Raw genomic sequence first — 23,949 nt, forward strand, 5'->3', positions numbered from 1 at the left:
CTCAGTGCTGAACGACAACACAGAAACTCTGCTTGCCTCCCTCCCTCTCTCTCTCTCTCCTTCTCTAAATGCTCCGCTTTACCACTGCTGCTGCTGCTTCAAACTCTGAGATCATCCCTCTTTGTGTCTGACTTGAGTAGGAGGCTAATTTGAGTGGGGACTTGGTGCAAGCTAGGTGGTACATTTGCTTTTAATTGAACTGTTGATGAAACCGTCGGGGGTGCCTCTTAAGTGCTGCAGTGTCCCTGTTCCCATTTGTACAGTAAGTAATTTACCGTTAATGTTCAGGAGATCAGGCTACTGTAAGATGACCCCATTAAAACAGGAAAGCCTGTTAGCAACAGACAGCTGTACGCAGATGCTTTATAAATAGGCTTTCAGACACGGTTACATCTGTAACCGTTTATAGGCGGCGGTGGCGGACCTTCGCAAAGTACATTTACTCAAGAACTGTATTTATTATAAGTCAAATTTTTGACTTATAATAACTCGAGCGCTTTTCTTTTGGGAATTTATGACTTTCACTCCACTACATTTCAAAGACAGCATGGAGGGCTTTCAACTCCACTACTCGTCTAGGAAGGTTGTCGTTACTCGTTTCTTTTGGTTCATTAAAGCTTAGCAGTCCGCTGCTTTCAACAAAACTCGGCAATGGAGACAGAACCGGCGCCACCCACGGCCACATCTGAGCTCAGAGTTTGTAAGCCTTTATGTTAAGCGTGGCGTCACCTGAAGCTACCAGCGTTACTCTCCTGCTTTTCTTTTCCTTTCGGGGTGTTGGGGACGTTTCAGATGATAAGAAATAATGATAATAGCTGTCATTTTTTTATTGCGTGTTTTTGCTGAGGTTTTTACAGGCGGTGTTGATTATTTATTTATTTTTTTGTAGCAGAGTGGTTTTACATTTGTCACCAACAACATCAGGCGGTTCCAACAAGTTACGAGGTTCTGTGAAAACACTCAGAAAACAGCACAGCAATGTATCGATGTTCAAATTTTTTTTTTCCTTTTAAATACCAAAGTATATTTCAAAAGAGTACTTCAATTGTAGTAAACTTTCGACCTGTGAACTTTTACTCGTAGTTGAGTAAGATTTGACCATGAGCATTAATACTTTTACTTTGTCCACCACTGATAAACGGTTGTCTGTCTGCAGCCACGTAGTTGTGTCTCCGTGCGTCTACCTCGTCGCAGGCCGTGCAGCGCGGCTTCAGTCTCTCGGCGTGGTGCCGGCCGCAGTAGATCTTCCCGTCCTGGTAGAAGTAGATGAGGTCCACCAGGAGCTCCTTGCACGTGCTGCACACGAAGCAGGCGGGGTGCCAACACACACCGTGGCCGGCTCGAGATGTGAACACAGCGATGTCGCCGCCGTTTATCTGGCCTCCACACTGCCAAAAAAGAAAACAAAAAACTATTGTTGGATTTAAATCCACAACCAGAACGTCCCAGCAAATTTATTTATTTAGAGATGCGCAATTTTCAATGGTTTTGTAAAATTCATTAACTACGTCCAGGACCACACGCCCTCACTGTGCAAGGAAAAGTTAAAAATTAAAAAAAGTTAAAACTAGAGAGAACACGCACGGCTTGTTTGGTAAGGATCCCAGAGCAAGACCTTTTCTTTCCAAGCAGAATGTTGTAACGTTTCTGAATGAAGTAGCGGATATCGGAAACCCCGAGTAGAGATGCTTTGCAGAATCGGAACCAAACGAGGAGAAGCAGCATTCAGCTTTTAAGCTCCTGTAATTTGGGACAAACTTCCAGAAAACTGAAAAACCAACCAAAACACTAAGTTCCTTTAAATCTAGAGTAAAACCCCCACCTGTTTAGAGTTGCCTTTGATTAGAAACAACTGAAAAACAAATACATTTTGTTCTGGCTGAGCGTTTTTGTTACTCTGCATCCTGCTGCTGTAGTGTCACATATTTTGTTTTGGTTTTCTTTGTCAACTGTGTTGTGTTTTTATCACGAGAAACAGAGTTTCTAGATTCAAATAAGACGACTTCGGCCTCTCAGCTCACCCAGCAGGAAATGCAATGCCGAATGGCTGAAAAGGAAAAGTGTTGCAACGGACCAGTTAAAGTCCAAAGTTACTTTGCTGTTCTCAATCCTCGGTGGCTCAAGCACTCTTTGAACCAATAAGTCCACCCATAAAAATCTACAAAGGGGAAAATCATTTTCCACAGCACTGCAAGTTCTAGCTAACACAAAGTCTGCTGCTGGGAGGCCAAAAGAGGGACACAAATTAAAAACCAGGAAATTATGACGGATGTTCTACCAATTCTTTTACTGGATATGTGGTTTGATTCGTGCGAGCTAAATGGACAAGAGCCAACCATGCACTTCAGTTCAACCTGCTCTCTGCACAGTCGATGCTAAACTGTGCAGGTTTGTTGTTAAAGGAATGCTCCATTACACTCACTAGTCCCATAAGGATGCTAAAGGGGAACGTATAAGCGATATATCGACCATTTCACAGCACACTGGGTACCACAGAGAAATAACACGGATGTTTTAACACTGACCTCGCTCTCAGAGACAATACGTCACGCTCAGATTTTAAATCACAAGAGCAGGGTTGGAAGGCCAGGATGGCAGAGAGAAAAAAACTCAAGACACACTTCTGCGGCAGGAAAGGTCAGGGCGTCGTTGGAAAAGCCAGACAAATGTTGTGTCTCTGGCCTTCACGTGTCAACGCGAAGCAGCTGTCCTATACATCACGGGAGCTGAAACGCCAGCAGACCGCTCCATGTGTTGGCGGCACGACTCATAGCTTTCGTTCCACGGGCCACATGATGCATTTGGGCCGCGTCGCGCTCAATCCCATCCCGTCACGCCACTCAGAGGCGAAAACGGGCCTCACGGTCAAAGAATTATGCCTTTGAGGGTAAAAAAAAACAAAAAAACAAACAAAATAATAATAAAAAAATTGGGCACCTGCTCGCAGATGGCCCCCATCATCGTGACGGGGAACGGACGCACGTTGCCGCGGCCCAGGTTCTCCCGTTTCCGTTGGTTGCTGAAGAGCTTGAGCTCTCGCTTCTCCTCGTCGTCCAGGCTGTTGCAGTAGCGTACCTGGACACAAACATGACACATCGTATCATCAGCACACTGTTCTGTAGAGGTCAAGGTTGACAAAAGAAGAATAACATAATGTGCTAAAAGTCGTAGTTATAACAGTTAAATTGTTGGTAAAGGATTCTGTCCATCTTCGAAAACAATCTGAACGTATTAATTCAAAGTTGCAGACCTCAGTGTCCTGATTGCAGGATTATTACTTCCCCCCTACTGAACCACGGCATCAGTATGTCCACTTCAACCCCCCATCCATGTTGGATCCTTCCAAATGGTTGTGAGGCGTAAAGAATGTCATGAAATCAAAGCATCATCTGAAGTGTCACGATCCTGTAGTGTTCGGGTTTTGGATTTGTTCCATAATTGGTATTTTATGTTGTTCATTTACATCCACTTAGGTTTTGACATTTTCTATTCCATTTCCTGCATTTATTATTGTCACAAAGACCTGGACATATCAATTCATTCCATTGTATTTTTGGTTTTTTTAGCCTATTTTTGCGTCTTGTTCCTTGCACATTGCATTTACTTCTCTTAAGATTATTGTCAGACCTGTTCCTCTTCTAGCTGTAGTTTCCTTTAGTCTCGGTTTTCCTCCTGTGTTTGTCAGCTGTTCCCCATCACCCAAATTCGCCTTCGCCTGTTTTCTGCCTCAGCTGAAAACAGCTGAGAAACACTTAATTAGTTTCTCTGATTTCATTGTGATTGTCCACCTCTGCCTCTGTATTAAAGCTGGATTTTTATCATTTGCAACCTGATCTTCCCGTTTACCCGCCTGCATGGTTCCATGCAATTTTACATGTCATTAAGTTCTCATTTTCAACCGATGTTTTTTTCTTTTTTGCTGTGCATTTGAGATAAATATTTTACTGACAACTTTTTACAAAGCATCACTTCAAAAAAAAGATTTAAAAAATCTAAGTCTATAAAATTACACTTCATACTAATGAATGCACTTTCTTTACACCCACAAACCAGTACTGGAGGTAAAGCCGAGTTCAGTGATGAAGGGGGTTAGTGTTAGTCCAACCAGACACTGATATCCGTTTTCTGTCCGTAGAGCAAAATCGAGGGCATCAAAAAGCTCAACCATCGTGTTTTTTGTGCGTCTTGTTCAATGCTTGATTGGACAAAAATAGTCACTGTCGGAGTCGAGCCGCTTTGGGGCCTCTGAAATCAGAGTAGCTATTGCACACTTGTGAGCATTTTGAGCACGTTTGTTTATTTTGCCAGTCAGATTTTCAGCCACTTCGATGCAAGCCGGCGGCGCTAAAACATGTGGAGAAAAGAAAAGCAAAAGCAATTAAGGCGGAGCATGCCGATCTCCTACGGAGCTGCCTCTCAGGACAGCCCGTGGTTATGATTTATTAATGTAACAAATCTCAATAAGTGGCTACAAACATCGCTCCGGCTCTTTCACGTCCATTAACGAGACAGCCCCCCCCCCCCTCACCTCCCATTTCTCCTGCCTGTCTCCCCTCCGCTCCCCTCTTATCTCCATAATTGCCCGAAGTGGGGATCGGTGGGGGAGGGAGACGTAGATGGATGGACGGGAGAGGGGGGTGGGGGGTTAAGCGGGTCGGTCCGGACTCTCACCTCATTGTCGTGAGGCGGGAGCTGGTGGAGCAGCTGCTTGATGCGGTACTTCTCTCCTGGGCTGTTCACGTAGGGCACCTTGTCCTCGGGCAGGGAGCTGTAGTAGTGATGAACCTGCCGAACAACAAACACGGGATTAAAGCTCCTGCAGCGCGTGAACCATCTGAGAAACTGCTGAAGTGATGACATATAGGGCTAAATTGAACAGAATTAAAACATCGTTTGATTAGCATTCAATCTGTAACCTTCTGTTACGTAAAATGTATTTGTATTCTTTGTAAAATGGCATAAAAATGTTTTTTGTTTACTGTGTTTTTAGGTCTGACCTAAAACCACATAAGGAAAAAATTGCTGTCTTGACTTTGATACAGGTTGTAGAGTTTAGCAGAAAATATAAGAATCAGAAGATTATCCCTTTTTCTTTTACATTGAGGCAAATCTCCAAAACCTTTAGCTGATTTTGATGAAAGTCCAAAAAAAAAAATGCCTGAAAGTAAATGTTGTTGGTTTAAGTGTTTATGGCTTTAAAACAGTGGAAGTTCGTAGTTCTGGTGAAAATGGAAAGTTCAAATCTCTTGCCTCTTCTGTATTCTAATTATTACGGTTAAAAATGTTCCTTTTACTACTGCAGACAGAGATCTGCTGATTAGGCTTTTTCTAGTCAATACTCGCTCTATTTGAGGTGAAACCGGTGAGTCAAGAAAAAAAGCAAATCATGATCTGATCTTTAGCCAATTAGTTGGTGCTTTTCCATATTTGTCTGTAAATTGTTCAAGTCATTAAGCAGGTCAAGCTTTTCCCGACTGGATATACAGAATTAATTACGAAAACAGATTACGATTTTGACCGATTCAGATTTTTGCCTAAGCCAAAAAGAGAAAAATGTGCTTCAGGTTTGATATAGACTGTGGACTTAAACAGAAAATGGAGAACTTACAAGGGGTTGGTTGATGTGTTTATAGATGGGAAGTGATGCAAATTCCTGGTTTTGACGCATTTACATAATGAACAAAGGATAAAAAATATATAATTGGTCGATTCTGAATTCAGGTCCATTAGTTGGTACATCTCTATTTCTCAGTTGTTTTGCCTTAGAAACGATCAAAAATGATCTTTAAAGATGAACAGATCAGGGTTTTGCTGGTCGAACCTGATTTCCAATTATTTTACGTTTAACCTTCTGATTACACTGAAAGAAACTGGTGAAGAGTAAAATATAGAAAAAGGCTGATATATTTTTTCAAATATGTCTGATGCCTAACAAATATTATCACAACAATATTTGTTGTGATAAAAATTGACCCACTTTGGAAACGGATGTCTGACTGATTCAGCGGTACATCTCTCAAACTCTGAATGCTCAAGATGAATCTTCTAATTTATAAAGTTTATTAATTATTGCACAAACTGTGTAGATTATTATACAAATAGAAAAAAAACAACTGAAAAAACAACGATGGGGTTAAGTTTTACCAGAGCAAGCCATCAACACACACGCACGCACACACACGCAGTTAAGAAATCACTTTGATTTATAGTCCACCAGTTAATGGAACCCCACTCCTCCGTCCTGCACATTGACATGGGAATGTATCACTGAGCTGTCAAAACACTTACACACACACACACACACACACACAAAAACAGACAAAGCAGACAGACACTCGTACGACCAAAGCACTGATTAACCTAAATGAACGCGGTATGTGCTGCCACAGATTAATGCTAATCTGGATAGTTCCAAATTGCATTCCTCACATTTCCGCGGCACACAATGGGTGTCATCTCCTTGTTATTTATCACAGCCCCTTTCTTTATTACACTGTATCTGCAGGGCTGGGGTGCCACAAAGGTCAGCGCAGGGGGGAGGAGCAAAACCGCAAGGAAGGTTTAAAGACTGAGACCAAAAACAGAGAAGAACAAGAGACAGTTTGGAAGAATAAAACCTTAAAAATGTGTCTTCAAGCTGAACTGTAAAGTCGGGGGTATTAAGAAAACCTGATTGGTGGCAGTGGCAACCGGTGTTCCAGTAAAGCCGCCTTATCAAAGCGAGTTTGGGTTGGGATGATTTCACAGCTCTTGTTTGGGGCGCAACCCGATTCTTCCTGCTCTGATTTGGTTGGCGTCCCCTTGTGTTTGTTGGAATACAGTCCATAAAAGACTGACTGAAGTCTATGTACTGTACGTACACGCACACACACGCACACACACACACACAGAGCTGATGGCTGATGATAAATTACAAAACATGCCTCCAACAACAGCAGGGTTAGAATCGGGAGGTGAAAGGCTCACTGCCCCAGGGGGGGGAAGATCAAAAGATAGATACACACACGCACACACAGACATGCAGAAATACAGCGAGAACCAGGAGAAGCGGCTTGCGATAATAACTGTAATCAGAAGCAGACGAAGCTCAAGACGGGGCAGACGTTTCAGCTGAACCGAGAGGAGTGTTTTTCCCGGCTTAATGGTAGGACTTTGGGTTAAAAAGGGGTGACAGGGGAGATCGCTCGTCACAGCTGGTTTCTATTGCTGCTAACAGCCTGACACGTTCAGGGAGCAGCTCTGGCGTTCCTCAGTGGGCTTGGGTGCGACGCAGCTCTGGTCAGAAAAATCACAACTCGCCACAGCGACTCGTGGCGAGACAAATTGGGTATTCGTAGCAGAAGTGCAAACCTTATAGATGGCTAAATGACGGTGGGTTTCGTCAAGGCCAAAAACCAAAAGGAAACCAAAAACTGAGCAGGAGGATAATCAAATTACTACCTTTTGGCTAGCAGTCGTTCGCTTCTCAGAATTTAGGCATCATCTATCGTTTCAAGTCATTTAACACTTTCACCGTTTTTTTATTGTCACAAATTGTAAATATTTTGTCTTTAATGCTCAAATAGACATAATTATTGTAGATTTTTAATAAACCAACTCAGTTGTACATTCCTATAAACTGGGGAACACAATTTTTATAACTGCACATTATTTATGTTGAAATGTATGTCTTCAATGTACAGTATTTTTTATTCTTCTGTTTTATTATATACACTTCTCTGGAAAATATTAAGAGACCACTTAAAATGATCAGTTTCTCTGATTTTACTCTTTATAGGTTTATGTTTGTGTAAAATGAACATCACTCTCTTATTCTATGAACTGCTGACAACATGTCTCTGAAATTCCAAGCAAAAATTTAGTTTTTATTTGGAGAAAATGAGAAACAGACAAAATAATGAAAATGATGCAGAGCTTTCAGACCTCAAATAATGCAAAGAAAACAAGTTTATACTCATTTAAAAACAACAATACTAATGTTTTATCTCAGGAAGAGTTCAGAGATCAGTATTTGGTGGAATAACCAGGAGGTTTTCAGTCTGGTTCAGTGCACTGGGCTCTGAGGTTTTTTTTCCAGAGCTGTATAAACGTTTATACAGTCCATCATCTGTCACTTTGGTACTGTTGCACAGAAATCTCCCCATTCTGGGACAATAAATGACATTTCTACTTTATTCATTTAGGCCATGCCAGAGGAAGCGTTTGTTATAAATGTAACAGTCCTGTTACTTTTACGTTTAGCGTTGAACATCATCATTGCGTAGGACAAACAGGCAGGATAACCTAACAGTTAGCACGGCCAGCTTGCGCGTCGGCCATAATTCCCACAATCCTTCACTTTCTTTGCATTTTCTTAAGCGGAAGGAATGAGGCTAAAAACGTGGCGCCGTAAAAAGGGTCACAAGTCACAGGACAATAGACGCTCTTAGACTGATGGGAAAGTCATGAACTTTAAAGACATTTACTCATAAAACCTTCCATCCATTATCCATCCAATGGTGGGTGGGTAGGAGGAGGTAGAGGGGATATATATATATATCAGAAATGTTTTGCATTGCATGCAGTAGAGGTTAAAAAAATGTCAGTGATGCAAATGGGAACAGCCACAATCACTCAAAGATCAGTGATCAGTTCAGCTGCTGACAGTTTTATTGGCCCCATGCTGGCCTGGAATTGTTTTAATTGTGCTTAGGTCTATTTAGCAAACAGGTCAAACTACCCTCACTCTTTTTCTCTCTCTCTTGAAAGCCATGGGTCCAGACCCTGCAGCTAGTTTATATTTGATTACCTGAAGGCCAAAATGTTGTACAAACATCCAGCGTTAGAGGGCTGAAAGCGCGCACGTCATGCTGGACAGAAAATTAAAATCAGATCCCTGTGACCGCTGAGACAGACTCTGCATGATGATGAAAAGAGGAAAATGCCCCTAAGAGGACTCGGCAGAGTTACATTCCTGGCCTTGCTGAACAGTAAGCTGGCAACGTCGAGAAGTTTCATTTCAAAACACAGGCCTTCCTCACACTGCTCCTAAAACACAGGAGCCAAAAACCCAACTACATCTCCGTTCGGTGAAGACTGCATTTCTGCAAAGTGGTGGTTATTGGGTTTAAGAGAGATACCTGTATTTTTATTTTAGGGTAAATTAGGTCCCAAAAGAGTGCAGAGTTATCCTTGGTAATCCCTCAGATCCACGTACCCGACTGCTGTACAGCTGCGCGCGAATCTCTCATTACACAGATGGGGACGTTACACCACTGCCAGATGAATAGCAGACTAATAAAGAGCTCTGGCTGCCAGAGCAGAAATCTAAAACCCACCATTTAGGTCCAAAGCTTTAGCTTTTTGTTTAGATCTGCTCCTGTGCAAAAGGTCACACAACAAGTTTCCCACAGCTTGAAGGTGCTAGCATTTCAGAGATAGCATCACATTTGTGCATGACTGCTTATTAGAAATAGAAGCTTTTATAAATTTTCAATCATATTATGCAAGTCTCATCTGTTTTTTTCCTCCCTTTTTTTTCTTTTACAAACATCTACCATGTTGAGCGTTGATATACAAGTGTAACCCTGGAGGAAAGGAAGAAAGGAAGGAAGAAAGAGAAAGAAAGAAAGCAAGCTCCCCTCGGTCTTCTTGAGGAGAAAACCGGAGCCTGTGCCAGCAGCGTATTGACTCAGCTCTTCAACGAAACGAAACCAGCGTCCATAAACGCCCCTATTGTCCAATTAAAGCGGAGACCCTCCCACATGTGAACACCTCCAGCTCGGCGGAGCATTGTAGAGGAGGATTTTCCTCCAACGCGCGTGGAACTGCTTAATGTGCTGTGCGGGCTCGACTCAAGTGCTTGTGAGGGCCAGGAAACCTCCTGCAAATATGTTCGGAGGCAGAAAACAATCGGGAGATTAATTCGAGGGCCGGAGCCACGTAATCCTTTGTCAGCCGTTAGCCTGGTGAAGACGCTGTCAGCGCAAACGTGCAGCAACTTTCAACACTGGAGTTATACCTCTTAATCTGTTGGGGGGATTATGAGTGAAACCTGCTAGTCCGCGTCTCTGGAATCCTGGGGCCGGTCGTTTAGGTAACGGGAGTTTTACCGCACTCCTGTAAGCAAAAACTCTTATACTGAATACATTTACAAATCACTTAAGTAAAACCAACCAAAATGTAAAATTTACTTTAATTTGGAAAAAAATTACATTACACCAGAGAGACAGTATTTTTCTTCTTAGCTGTAGTAAGATGCTTCTGATGTTATTTCTGGTTCACAGTTGAGCATCATGATTGTAAACCCGACAGTCACAGCCCATTTTCCTGAACTCGTCTCTGTGTGGCGTTTCTTAAAGCGCCACCTCCAGATGGAGTCTACACACCTTGTGAATCTCTCTCATATTCATAAATGGGCTTTGGTTCACAATCCTCCGAAGGGAGCTGCTGTCCTCGCCGCTTGTGCAATATTTTCCCACCGATGTTTTCTTTTTGCTCAACTTTCCATTGAAACGTTTTGTGAAAAGTTTGTTTCTTCTTTGCAGCTCGTCCTCCCCGTGCGGGAACATGATGCCAAGTGATAGATGAGGCCAGTGGGTCTACACAGGCGGACTGCATCTTCTCTGAAAACCTCGTATTTGTGCAATTCTTTCATAATATTCCACTAGAACAGGAAGACCATCAGATGCCGGCATGTCAGCCAAGCATTTCCATGCCAACGACGCGCAGACACTTAGCGTCAGGGGTCGCTCGGACCTCACTGATGCAGCTTAAGTGGCACTTTTTCTTATTTTCAGAGCCGATTACCACGGTAGCCGATACTTCCTAAAGAATTTGCTGCGAAAGGAAAAGCGGTCAGCGAATTTCATAGACGAATAGAGAATTTGCATTTATTCTGCCTCCAACCAGCAGGCAAAACCAGGGAAACAAAAGCCATGATTGAAGCTTGTGAGTACGTGAGGAACGAGAAAGAGTTTGAAAAGTTGTTGCCGCAAATTCTCTGGTTTAAGAAATAAAGTTTAAGTGCACCGAAATTATCTTATGAAGGATTCCTGCTACATCTGTGCCACAACAACAAAAAGCAAGAAAGTATTCACTCAGAGTAGCATGTAAGCTAATTTTTCATCGCGTTTTGATTCTTGATATCTTGATATGTTTGTTTAGCAGTGAACTCTACAGAGGAGTAGAAACTGAAAGAAACTTTTTATTTTGTTTTGGCACATTTAGAATTTATTTATTTATTTTTTTTACTTTTTAGATGGCCAAGTCATTTTCAAAATAACTTCACCAACTGTATTATTAGATCAACGGATTAATAAACTAACCTAAAAAAAAAAAAAGATTTGCGGCCCTTTAAGATTTGTATCCGAGTAACCCTCGTGTAAATCATAACGTTGTCATAACGTATAATTTAGAGGAAAAAGATTGCTGTTTTTTCTTTTGACATCTTGTTTTATTAAAAGAAGTAAACGTTCAAAACGGCATCCCCTCTTTTCAGCGACAGCTTATTTTGTTATGCCTACACACATCACCGCACATCAGGCATCGGCGAGAAAATCTCCTCAGGACTTTCACGCTTAAACCAACAAACAAAAAATCCAGAGTCAACACCGCGCAGCTCCAGCGCCTCCGAGTGTTTACGCTGCGCGGTCCGAACGGAAACGTGTGCAGACGCGCCGGTACCTGCTCCGGCTTGAGTCCCGGCGGCACCCAGGCGTACTCCTCCAGGGCGCAGCCCGAGTCGTCGTCCGAGGTCGAGTTCCTCTGGAAGTCGTACATCAGTTTGGTGACAGTCTTCTCCATTTCCACCGGCATGGCTGTCACTGCATGCTCTTCACGCCGACACTTGCAGTGCACACAGATCTTCCTGCCATTGGACAGACAAAGGAGGGAAGCAATGGTCAGGCAACCCCCGGTGTATACACTGGAAATTTATAAAAAAGGGAATTTTGGATAAAGAACAAAGAAAGTGAATTGCGATAAGCAAAAAGGATTTGTAGTTGTCAATGCAGAGCTATTGCAGCAGACGCAAGGAAAACATTTAAGTAATAATAATAGTATCTAAAGAGAGAAAAAAAAGGGGATAATCCTACAACTTGGTTTGAGTTGCTTGAATAGCTTTAACAAGGATTTTAACTGTGGTACCACAAACAGTGGGTGTAACCGAACATGAAGAACGACTCGTGCAAAGTACAATGTAGTTGAACGCAATACAACCAGTGGCGATGATAGAAAACAAAGCTTTGTGAGTAACAAAATTTACACACCAACCTGAACAAAGTTGGCATGAAACACTTCCAAAATGTCTTACCGGAACACAGATTTTATTTTCTGCAAATTTGCTTCACACTTACTGAGAACTTCTTGTTAGAATAGAGCAGGGATGTAAAAATACCATGAAAAATATAGTAGATGTGGGTTAAGTACTTGATTTGGGTGGAGTCTACCTATATTTTTCCCTTTTAATCCAACCAATATGTATTCTGAAGCAAACCGAGGAGACGGTGCGTGCATATGGATTTGTGCGTCCTTGACAGACCAGGAAAATGGGAAAAACCGGGTGGCCGAAAGGTCACACCACGCCAACCCCGTAACCCCCTCAGGCGGCTAAACCAAGGAGACAGAATCTCATTACCTTCCCAGATGGATGCCGTGTCTGACAGTCAGCGCCACGGAGGAGCTTAAGGACACTCAGGACTCGGTTTGACACACTGAGGCCTCAAGTGAGTGTGGATCTGTTGCAGGATGCGCACACATCTGCATGCAAGGCAAACCGCAAAATGGCTAATTCCCGGAGCTAACTCCTCTGGTGAACATGGATGCTGTTGATGGGTATTATCAGGTTGCAACGACACCTTTCAGTCCTAATAAAGACTATTTTGTACAACTTTGGCGTTCTGTTCCTATATCTTTGTTTACTTCTTAGTCATCAATTGCTACACACCAAGAAAACAAGAAGAAATGCATATATTTAAATTGCTACTGTCACGTTTGTCAATTCTCAGAAAGTTCCCTCTAGTCATATTTAATTAAAGCACTCCGGTTTGGTTTGAAATAATGACAGATCTGTAGAACAGAACCCTAGTTATGTCTGGAGACTGCTAGTATTTAGCAAAGGTAATAACTGCCAGACTAATGCGCCTCGACTGGTCATTAGCGATTCAATCACCCAGAGAAAAACTTAAAATAAATGCTAAGTGGGACGCGACCTTCATCAACATTTAAGATTCTTCTTCATATGCCCGAAGCCCAAGTAGCTTCGTCAGCTCTCTCTCTCTCTGTGCAGAAAGGCAAACCTCTGCATCTTCTGCTTTCGTTGTGGAAGGGCAAAGCCAAAGACCTCGCAAACGCAATGCTTGCAAATTAACAAACGATCCCAAGTACCCAGATGTTGTTGCTGCAGCGAATATTGATAAAGGAGCAGCGATAGAAAAGATAAAGTCAATCAGACCTACTGGGAAGGAGAGTGAAGCAAATTTCAACCCATACAGCAAGGCGTCCAATTACAGAAAAGAACCTTAAACATCATGAGCTGCTTAAAGCCGATTGGTTAGTCGGGACACTCTATGCTGTACGAATGATGACTGAGCTGTGTGCGTTTCAAAGTGGAGGTATACTGGATATAAACGGGTTTACTTTCAACTGGACACCCTGATATCAACCTGTGGTATTTGGGTCAGAGAGGAAGCATTTTGATTTGCCCTCCAGAGCTGACAGAAAAAAGATGAATCACCAGGCTACAAGAAAAAATAAAAATAAAAATCAATGAATAAGGCCTCCACCACCTTTAAGTCACTGGTAAAATCCGGGTTTTTCCCAGTGACTTAAAGGTGGAACCAGTGGAACCAGCAGCTCCACTGGTTTACCACTAATGGTGGTGTGTGCTGAAAGAAAGCTGAGTTGTCACAGACAAAAGACACAGCACAACTTTTTTGGAAAAAAATACTTCACCTAAATGTATTTGAAACATAATACCAGTTTTCTTGCAGTCAGCTGTCTGGCAGTGCGCAGGGATGAGTAAGAGAAGGACGATGCAGCATTATCCTCTGTACAGCCAGCTTGGTCATTGGATTATTTTTAGGATGTAGAGACAAACCCTGCATTGACCGCATTTGATCATCACTTTAGACTGATAAAACCTTGTTTGATACACTGAACAATAAATTCTATAAACATAGTTTGAGGCTTATGAGGCCATTATTTTATGCGTGTAAATAAACAAACACATGATTTCTATTGACTCCGGTTTCCTCCCACAATCCAAAAACATGACTGTCAGGTTAATTGGCCTTTCCAAATTGCCCCTAGGTGTGAGTGTGTGTGTGCATGGTTGTGTGTCCTGTGTGTGTCTGTGTTGCCCTGCGACAGACTGGCGACCTGTCCTGCTGACCCCGCCTCTTGCCCGGAACGTTAGCTGGAGATGGGCACCGGCAACCCTCCTGACCCCACTAAAGGACAAGGGTGTAAAGAAAATGGATGGATGGATGATTTCTACTGTTTTCTCCGGAATTAGACATACACAAAGTCAGCAATATGTAGCTTGGAAAAATCTATTGTAGTTTCACTAAGCAGTTTGTGAAACTTTTACATGACATTTGTGAAAATAAAACTGGAATCTTTCTTTTCTCCCCCCCCTCTCACTGTTTTGGTATAATCCCAGTTTGCTTCATTTTTGTAAACCAGAGGTGTCACATCGTCTCTTCTCGTGAGCTACATGCATCGCTAATCCATAGTAGCAGCACATGATGAGATGGAAAAACACACGAGTATCTGTTCCATCCTTCAGACATGCTTTCAGCAACTCAAAAGTTACGCCTCCCTTGGGCCGAGACCAAGTTTTCTTGAGCAGGATGACCCGAGCTGACGCGAAAGGAAGCATTTCACGACCCCGTCCTACACTTTGCCTCTTACAGTGAATCTGGAATTCAAAGCGGAGGGTCTGGTGATTGTTAAAAAGGGAAGCTCCACTCTGACTCGTTTCTCTTTCCAGATGTTGTGATGATTCCCCCCCACCGCTCCCACAGAGACTCACCTAGCAAACATCTTCAGAAAGTAGATGCTTCACACCTACAAGGGTTGTTTCTCCTTCATTCCCCACAATTGACATCACGCCTTGACGGACCTGCTGGGGAGTTCCCCTCCGCTGAAACACAATCCCCGAGCTCCACCGAGCAGGCTGCATGATTTCAATTAGATCAGATTTAGTGACTCTGGAAACACAAGTCAAGTACATCGCAAATGCCTCGTAAATGACTCCGAGGTACAGAGAAGGAAGTGAAGTGAAGTGGGGGGAGGGGGGATGTACAGCTTCCACTTCTCAACGTCGCCTGCCCATTCTCAACCCGGGGGGAGTTGTGAATGCTGGCATATCATTGGTCGGACCGAGTGCGAGGTTTACTTAAGTACTTGGGGGGTATGCTTTTCAGATGGCAGTCGCTGTGACCATGATGTCAGTGGACAATGATTCACAGTTTCCAGTTAATTATCCTCACCCAGCTCTACAACCTTGGCCCTTTTACCCAGATTCTGGGTCATTTTAATTTGCAACTGGGGTCTGACAGACGACTCTTTGCATCAGTCAAATGCGCCAAAGACATTTTAAGTCTCTGCTGCTCGGTGTTTCATTAGGTCAAATTGGTTGTCGTGAAGCAAAGTTGCAATATGTTATCCCTCTGACACACAAATGTTCATCCATATAATGACTTCTTTAGACCAAAACATTGGAGTTAGGCCAGTTACTGTCATTAGTGAAATGAATTAAAGACGCAGTCTCGCAAACTACAGGGCTGCCCGACCCGTTGCCACACACCGACAATTACCAGGGTGAAAACCGCCACTGCATTTCTTCTTGGTTTATAGCAAAAATAAACTCGATTTCCTATTCAAAGCATCACTAACGGACGCAATAACAATGCTGATTTCAGCAAATCGACCTCATTTGACCCCCCCCCTAATTTCTTTTGTTTCATCGCGACGTTCCCACCATCCTATGGGAGCTTTAGCGTCTCGGCCACAAAAAAATATGCATCGAGTTTGGGAATCAAGGCCTGTGAGATTCAATCCAATAGGTCAAAAGTGTCGTCTGCGTGCAGAGTTTGTAAAAAAAAGACACTTAAAATACAGAATCCTTCCAAACAATGCCTCCCATATATGGCACACATTAACATTGCAAAAAAAATAAATAAATAAAAAAACTGTCCCATTTGACATATTGCATTGCCCTCAATTAAATGTATGCCCAAGTACTGCCTTGGACCATTTGAAGCAAAACACTCAGTCAGTCGTGAGCGTCTCCTCAAACCGCTGCAACGTTTCCATGGCATCACTGTTGAGGACCGGACTGAAAATCCGACCCTAATGAGGCCGTTCCTCAGGAAACAGAGGAGCAGAACAGCTGGATGCAGGAGGCAGCCAAGTCCCGTGTTGATCTTTTTTCCGTCATTTAATCTACTTTACCTCGTTTGTTATCTTTGGAAGAAGTGAATGGAGACAACTCGCCTTTTGTTAAGCAACTCTCAACCTTTCTGATCAGAACTGTGTGCACAACCGTATGAAGCTTCAAAACGGTAACTGTTAACGACAGAATTATCAGAATGCTAAAACAAGACCAAGGCGTTCCTGACAAGAGTCCGCCTGGACGACGTTTTTTTTTTCTTCCCCCTTTTGGAATCCAATTAGTGACAGCCTGATGCAATGTGTTGCCGAAGCTAGAGATTAGACCTGCTTCCACCTGTCAAAACCAGTTTTAGATTACAGATAGCCGAGGTTCTGCCTTCTGGTCAGACGGTGTCTGGGTCACGAGCCATGAACCTAACTTAAGCACAGCTTAAATAGAAATGTTACCTTGGATGCATTGATGACTGCTTGTACGAATAAGCTAAGGACCATAATCTTTTTTTATGCTTGCTCTGAAACACTGCTGTAAAATAGGACATGGACAGGATTTTTAAAAAGTTAAATAATGACTTTTTACTGAGAACGATTTTCCAGGCTCTCTCAGTTTCACACCAAACCTTTTTGTGATCAAGTGTTTCCGGTTGTAACTGAGCGTAAGGGATTTGAAACGGTTTCCTACACGACTGTGGTGAACTGAGGCTGAGAGCCAGCAACAGAGGGTGAGACTCTCAGCAGATAACAGGAAGGCTAAATGTATTGCGGCAAAGTTGCTCCATTTTATCCTCTCGAGCTTTGTGTGGCCTTTTGAGAATCTAAAAAGTAAAGTTAGGGTCTGCCCTCTCCGGGGACTAAACATTGAAACTGCTGCTATAGTGGAGTTAGCAATGCTAAGTGTGACAATCATTACTTGAAGATGCTAAAGACAGCTAAAAATGTTACCTCAACAAGCATGCTTTGGTTCTAAAATAGTAAGTACATCCCTATTTTACACTGACTTCTCATTGCTGTTCCTAGTAGAAATAATGACGGTTCATGGCAGCAAGGCTGTATAAAAAAAAAAAAAAGAAATAAAGCTGCTATTGCTCTTTAGGAAAAGTTAGAATCACCTACAGCTGGTATGAACAGGTCAAAACTCTGCAGAACTAGAGTTGGGAGAATTCTGCTTTGTGCTTCTCTTTTTCTCAATTGCTTTAGCATTTTTAGGTTTGTGACCCAAACCAGAGAGCAAAAAGTCTCCTATAGGAGTATTTTATCAGCTTCATCTCACGTTGGCACAACCAGCAGCCCCTCCGAGATGCTTGTTGCGTTACTGGCTCATGACACTGCAGCTTGGAGCTTTAATTTTTATCCTCCAGCCTGTGGGAAATTAAGTAACGACCACAAAATAAAGAAGAAAAAAAAAATCATACTTTTTAGGTTCACTACATGTAACATGAGAATATTTAACATAAGCAATAACTGACTTCTACAAAAAAAATAAAAAATATTGGAAGCTAATGTGTAACGCTATTAATTATGCTCCTGTCAATTTGGTTCCTTTCTCAGATCAGTGACTGCAGCTCCAGCTGCCAATGATCAGCCACGTTATTCATCATCATCATTTACCCCTTCAGTCCATTCAAGTGCTAATAAAGTGTTCCTCTTTAACAGTATGCAATAAGTGAACCGTCTTCACAGTTCAATAAGCTGTGGTGGGGTTCTGTAATAATATCCTGCGATGCCATTGCCAGTTGTTTCCAACTGCAAAATACAGAGGACAAATAAAGACAGGGTAGTTATTTAGCTCTAAATGAGTTTTATAGTGCAATCCACATGGCACCGTGGCAAACACACGGTCCACGGCACACATGAAGCTGACCGCTGCGCCACAGGGGGTCGTGTGTGTGGGTGTGTGTGTGTGTGGGGGGAGTGCCACCAGTGGAAACACGTCGAGTGAAAGCCACAACTTTTAAACTTCGCCCCCACCCTCAAAGGAAATCCTACAAGCAGGTGTTGACTAGACAAGAAGAAAAAGTAATCATTTAAAAAATTATATATTTGAAAAAAAAAAAAAAAAGCAAAACAAAACACGAAAACACCATGAGTTGGTAAGAAGACAGAGGACACGTTTTTAGCACAGCATGCGTGCTTTTACGCATTTGGATCACAGAGGAAATGGGTAAAAGGTTTGCGCGTTTAAATCGTTTGCAAGAGGAGGAAAAATACAAATAAAAATCCAGTGAAAATGAAATGTGCAGCTCACCTTCTCACAAACCGAGACGGACTAAAGCCATGGCCCCCGAGCTGACTGCTTCCCCCGCTGCGGGCTTTAAAATGAAACGCTCCTCATTGCAGAATCTGTCGCACAGCTCCAGCGCCACCGCGGTGCCACGAAGGCGCAGCAGCCTCGCCCGCTGTGTGTCCCGCACCTCTGCTACATCTATCCGAGGAAAGAGGGGGACAAAAATAGCCTTTTGTGAACCCCCCTCCTCTCTCTCTCCCTCCTCTCGCCTCTTCTGCTCACTGCAAATGCGCGCAGGAGTTCAGAAAACTACCGTAAACAGATTCCTCAAAGCGGAGACCAAAGGTCCGAGGGAAGAGCGCGGAGTCCACTAGAAGTGAATTCAGTCCCAGCAAACTCCTCTGATCGGAAAAAAGAAGAAGAAAAAAAAGTTTCTGCAAAGCAAAAATCCGGGCGGACACTCGGTGCGCTCAGGAAGAGTCCATTAGAGCCGCTCTTCTTGATGCAGAACAAGCCACCGAGCAGCAGCAGCGCTTTAAACCAAGTACGCTTATAATGAGGATGTCAAGTTAGAAGTAGTAACTAAACCACTTCCGTCTACCTTTTCAAAAATAAAATAAAGTAAAAATAAAGACAATCGCCCAAATAAACAGAAATTTAGCTACTAGCATCAAAGTTCAGAACGCTTTTCTTTCAAAACCTTAACATTTCCCATCATGCCACCCCAACAGTTGAAAGTAATTATTTATTGAGATGCCAGAGAAAGTAATGCTGCGTTTCCTCTTTCTCTCCCCCGTCTATTAAGCTGGATGAAAACATGATGGCCATATTTCCTCACTTAAAAAATACCTACAGGTTTAGTTTAGTTAAGAAATGTTTCTGGTGGCAAACAACAGTGGAGGTGTGAAAACATTTAACGATCAAAACAAGGAAGTGTGTCCTGTTTGGGTCATTCAGACGACTCGGCATTAAATGAGTAGTACAACAGCAAAGTTAAAGCTAAAATGATGAGACGAGCAGAATCTGAGGATTTTAAAGTGTTAATTTTTCACTTAAACAAATAGGAGGAATTATATCAAACATTGGAGTTACTGTGGGCTGCAAATGAAACATTTTTATAGCATGGCTCATTATCTATTTATTCAGGGAGTTTTTAAACATTTTTTGTGGCACTAGCAACCTTTATTCATTAGTAGCTGGACAAAAGACGAGAAAGAAAAGAAGAGAAAGGAGGGAAAGACATGCAGCAAGTGGCTCAGGGGGCTTTGCTGCTCTACCATGTGGCGCCCCATTTACAGGTATTGTTTATCATTTGTGTCAAATTTAGAGTCAGGTTAAATCTTTAATTATTCCTCCATCAAGTGAAAAACATCTCTCTCTTTTTCAATTGATCAGAGTTTTATTTTGAAGGCTGCTTGGTTAACTTCCTTTCCGATTCCGGACTCTGGTTGACTTCACACACCTCTCCCTTCTCATTCCTCACTCTCTCTTTCTCTCTCTCTCTCTCTCTCTGTGTGTTGTGATGTCAGCAAGTCATCCGTCCAACATTGGTGTAATTAGCAGCCTGACTTGCTGGTGCTCTGGCAGAATTTCCATGTGAATTAGCACAGTTCCCCTGAATACACCAACTCAGGCCACGAGGAGAAACAGCAGGGACCGCGGAGCCCCCAGGAAGCCGAGCTGCGTGGAAGCACAGCCAGGCTAGCCTCTGTCAACACAACAGGGCTGCTTAACATAAGAAATGACCATTTAGCTGGAGATGAGACAAAAGGCTCACAGACAAATGGAAAAATCACAGAATTGTTGCAAAGCCCATTTAGCAGGACTTTTAAAATCCCTTGGTATATATGTATATATTTTTTCAGCGCCTCAGTAGGAACCACTGGTGATTCAGGCATACAAGGAAGAATGAGACTATGGGTTGTCAAACTGTTCAGCTTCTTACCAATCAAATCACCTCTGGCAGAAACATGACATCATTCAAAGTTTACTTTCATTGCTAGCAAGCCAAAAATGCAACAACAACAACAACAAAAAACAGTAAGATATGCTTTTAGATGGAATTTTAAAAGTTGATTTTATTACTATTCCGCCCACGATGTGAAGTTTCGTGACCTTTCGTGGGGCTAGCTGACCTCCACTGTGAGAATCACAGGATAAAACTGTCACTATGACGTTTTGTCACAAATTGAAACAGTTTCTCTTGGTTTGAACTTCTTCTTGTGTGAAGAATTCAATGATAAGAAAGAGACTGGACAAAAAAAACTATCCATGCGGGGGGAGTTCAGTGGGATAAAACCGCTTGCCGACCGAAAAGATTACAAAGGGTCGACTCGTGTTTTCCAAGAAACACATCTTGATGATCCTCAGGACTTCTCGGTAAATATTTGGTGGACTGATGAGACGAATGTGGGACAGTATGGGAAGTGTTCGCTCAGGTACATTTGGTGAAAAGTTAACATTTCATCCACGGCTCCACCACCAGAGACAAACTATGAGCATCAATAGCAACAACCAAGCCATTGCTTCTTTGACTTTAAGCAAATTCTGCCTCCAAAGCCAATTTCTTTAATCAGCCTGCATCGTTGCTCATAGTTTCTTACCTCTAAATTCTTCCCCCAGACAACCTTTCAGTGGTTCTGACAGAGCTGCACTCTTCACCTTTCGGATACCGATCCTCGGGTTCCCTTGTTTGAAGACTAAAGGCCTGGTGCCTTAATGAAAGCCATATTTCAGACCCTGGCATTCCTCTCACACGTGGCAGGAGGAAGCTCAAACATAAGGACGTATTATCACCAACTCTTTACAAACATAGCGGTATCAGTTACAGCCCAGGCTGCACTTAGGGCCTATCCACAGGATTTTACAAGGAGCCCTTAAGTGACACCGTCCTGCTCTCGGAGCAACCGCAGAAGAGGTCATTCAGATTAAGGGCGGCCATTTTTCCGGATAAGTCATTGCTTTCCGCGATTAAACTGTTTCCAGCTCTGCAGTGAACTGTTTCAAATGCCCCAAGGGGGCCGGAATAAAAGCGCCGAGGCCAGTTTAAGGAGCATACCTCAGATAGCATTGGCTGCATGGACTCCTGGCACGCAAAGAGGACAGGCGTGGTAATTTTAGACTTCATAGGCATGAGTAGAAACATATTCCAATTTTAAATCAAAGCAGAGGATGAACAACATTGTACCTTGTACTTGGGGCCTATCTAAAGTAAATCTTAGGGGCTCAGGATATCTCATCCTGCAGCAGCATTTCTTATATCCTACCAGGAAAGGAAGTGATTTATATATTATCTGATGCAGCCAAAAAACACACACCTGATAAAAGCGGAGCTCTTATCTTATTTGAAACATCGCCAACATCCTAACATAGCCTTTACTTATTCCCTTATTTTAGGAGCGCCACTCTTTCCTCCTTTCATGTGGCAAATGCTGATGGGTATCACTCTAAAGTCAACACACGAGGCAGCTGGGTCTCGCCCCAACAGCTGATAGCTTTGGCATGCCGGGAGCGAGGGAGAAAACTCATCACGCAGCTTTTCTTCTCACCGCTGAAGAATGTTTTTAAAGTCATGTCCTAACTACTAAAAACCAGGCCTAATGGTCTGAGCGCCGTCCAAAATCGGAAACTTTCCAAATCCAAATTCCGCCCTTCACCAAGTTAAATGAAAAGTTGCCTGGTTTGTGCCACCTCTGGCAGGCAACAGCTGTCACGATTGCTGTGGGGGAATTTTGGACCCTTTTAATCAATTTCAGCCACACAAACAGCCTTGTTTTTGAACACAAACGGCCTTGTTTAATGCAACACCAAAGCATTCTAAATTGATTTAAGCCCAGACTTTGACTAAGCCAGTCCACAACATTGGCTTAGTTTTTTTTTTTTACAAAACTGATAGGTGGACTTGCTGGTGTGCTGTGGGCCTCTGTTCTGCTGTGTAACCCACAAACCAATGGTCAGACATTTTTCTTCAGACTTCAGAATTCATTTAAATTAATTCAACATTTAATAGCACATTGTCCAAGTCCTGAAGAAGCAAAGCCACCCCCCAGACCACCATACTATCACCACCATGTTTGAGTCGGAATGATCTTTAGCTTCACACCAGTCATAATGTCTTGAAACTCATTTAAGATATTTTTTGGAACATACCTGAATGCTCCTAATGGTGCTTTTGCCATTAGGACTGACTTTAACTAAGCCTAGTGAGGCTTACGGTGGTCATGATGGTGTTCTGGGTTCTTTGTGATCTCCTGGATGAATCGTTGATGAACTCTTGGAGTGTTTTTGGGACACAGATCACTTCTGCAAACTCACCACTGTTTCATGTATTCTCCATTGTGGATAATGTTTCCACAATGGTTCCTTAAAAATAGTTAGGTAATTTGGCATTAATCAGACAAAGGTGTGGCAGAAAAATTGTGCCAAAGACACACACACAAAAAAAACATGCTTTTTTTGTTGTTGTTTGTGAATGAATTTAGTTGGAAGTACTTTTAGGGTTTTTTTAAATCGTTTTTTCTTAAACAAAGGTTGATTTCCTTTCTAAAGACCGGAGAGATTACTAATTAGATTGTTTGACAATGCAGTATTGATTTCATTTTTAATGCTCACAGACATTTTTAAAAGAAAGCAGAAACGTTTTGTGGACGACGTAGAGAATAACCTGTGGCCAACTTTTCTGTTAAATGTCAATAATCCGTCTCGACAATTTGGTGTTCAGTTTGCTCTACTTTATCAGGAATGAGGACAGATCTGACTCTTAGCTAAAAAAAAACAAACAAAAAAAAAAATCTTTTTTTAGGATAGGAAAAAAAAACAACAACGACCCAACTGCACTGCAAGATTTAGCAAGGTAGAAATCTGGGGGCTTGATACGGGTACAGTCCACCACAGAGACCCTCCGTAGCTATGTTCCCAGGAGATAAGTGGCCATTATTCATCCTGTGCTCAACAGTAACAGGATTAATTCTGCACGGGTCACGGGGTAAAATTGTATTTGTCCAAAGGGACGGAAATGGAAAGGAAATGAGGGGACCGGCCGGCTTGGCTGTATTTCTAATTAGCTCGAGGGTTCGTTAGCACATAAGCTCTAGTCTTGCAGCCTCACTGATACTAAGGCCTGTGTAAGTCATTGAGCCAGAGAGGGAAAGTAATAGGGGGACAGGCGGAAAAAAAGACAAAAAAAAAAAGGAGGGGGAAAGTGGAAGCACACAGAAAGAGTGTGGACACTTAGTTTCACGCATTAAGGCCCAGGGCAATGAGGTGACCTTGTGCAATGACTCCTCATGGAGACTGGATGCTATTTTTTACCCCTCCTGGCCTACTTTCACAACTGCTCTTCAGCAGAGAGA

At 42.6% G+C, this 23,949-nt stretch overlaps 1 protein-coding gene across 3 annotated transcripts in view; it reads right to left on the bottom strand.

The window, feature by feature from the left end:
- Nucleotides 1-23,949, bottom strand: part of prickle2b (prickle homolog 2b) — a 105,104-nt gene that overhangs the window by 5,781 nt on the left and 75,374 nt on the right. For 2 of the 3 annotated variants that reach the window (XM_008409547.3, XM_008409542.3), the window contains exons 3-6: nucleotides 11,665-11,848; nucleotides 4,672-4,785; nucleotides 2,938-3,075; nucleotides 1,185-1,388 (exon numbers count right to left, since the gene is read on the bottom strand). In XM_008409547.3, coding sequence (XP_008407769.2) covers nucleotides 1,185-1,388; nucleotides 2,938-3,075; nucleotides 4,672-4,785; nucleotides 11,665-11,796 — 588 coding nt within the window. In that variant the 5' untranslated portion in view covers nucleotides 11,797-11,848. Of the gene's footprint in view, nucleotides 1-1,184; nucleotides 1,389-2,937; nucleotides 3,076-4,671; nucleotides 4,786-11,664; nucleotides 11,849-18,619; nucleotides 19,333-23,949 lie in introns of those variants that run through there. The other variant, XM_008409543.2, reaches the window with a different exon arrangement.

The sequence above is a fragment of the Poecilia reticulata genome, chromosome 5, assembly GCF_904066995.2.
Source record: "Poecilia reticulata chromosome 5, P_reticulata-male-v2, whole genome shotgun sequence".
Classification (NCBI taxonomy): Eukaryota; Metazoa; Chordata; class Actinopteri; order Cyprinodontiformes; family Poeciliidae; genus Poecilia; species Poecilia reticulata.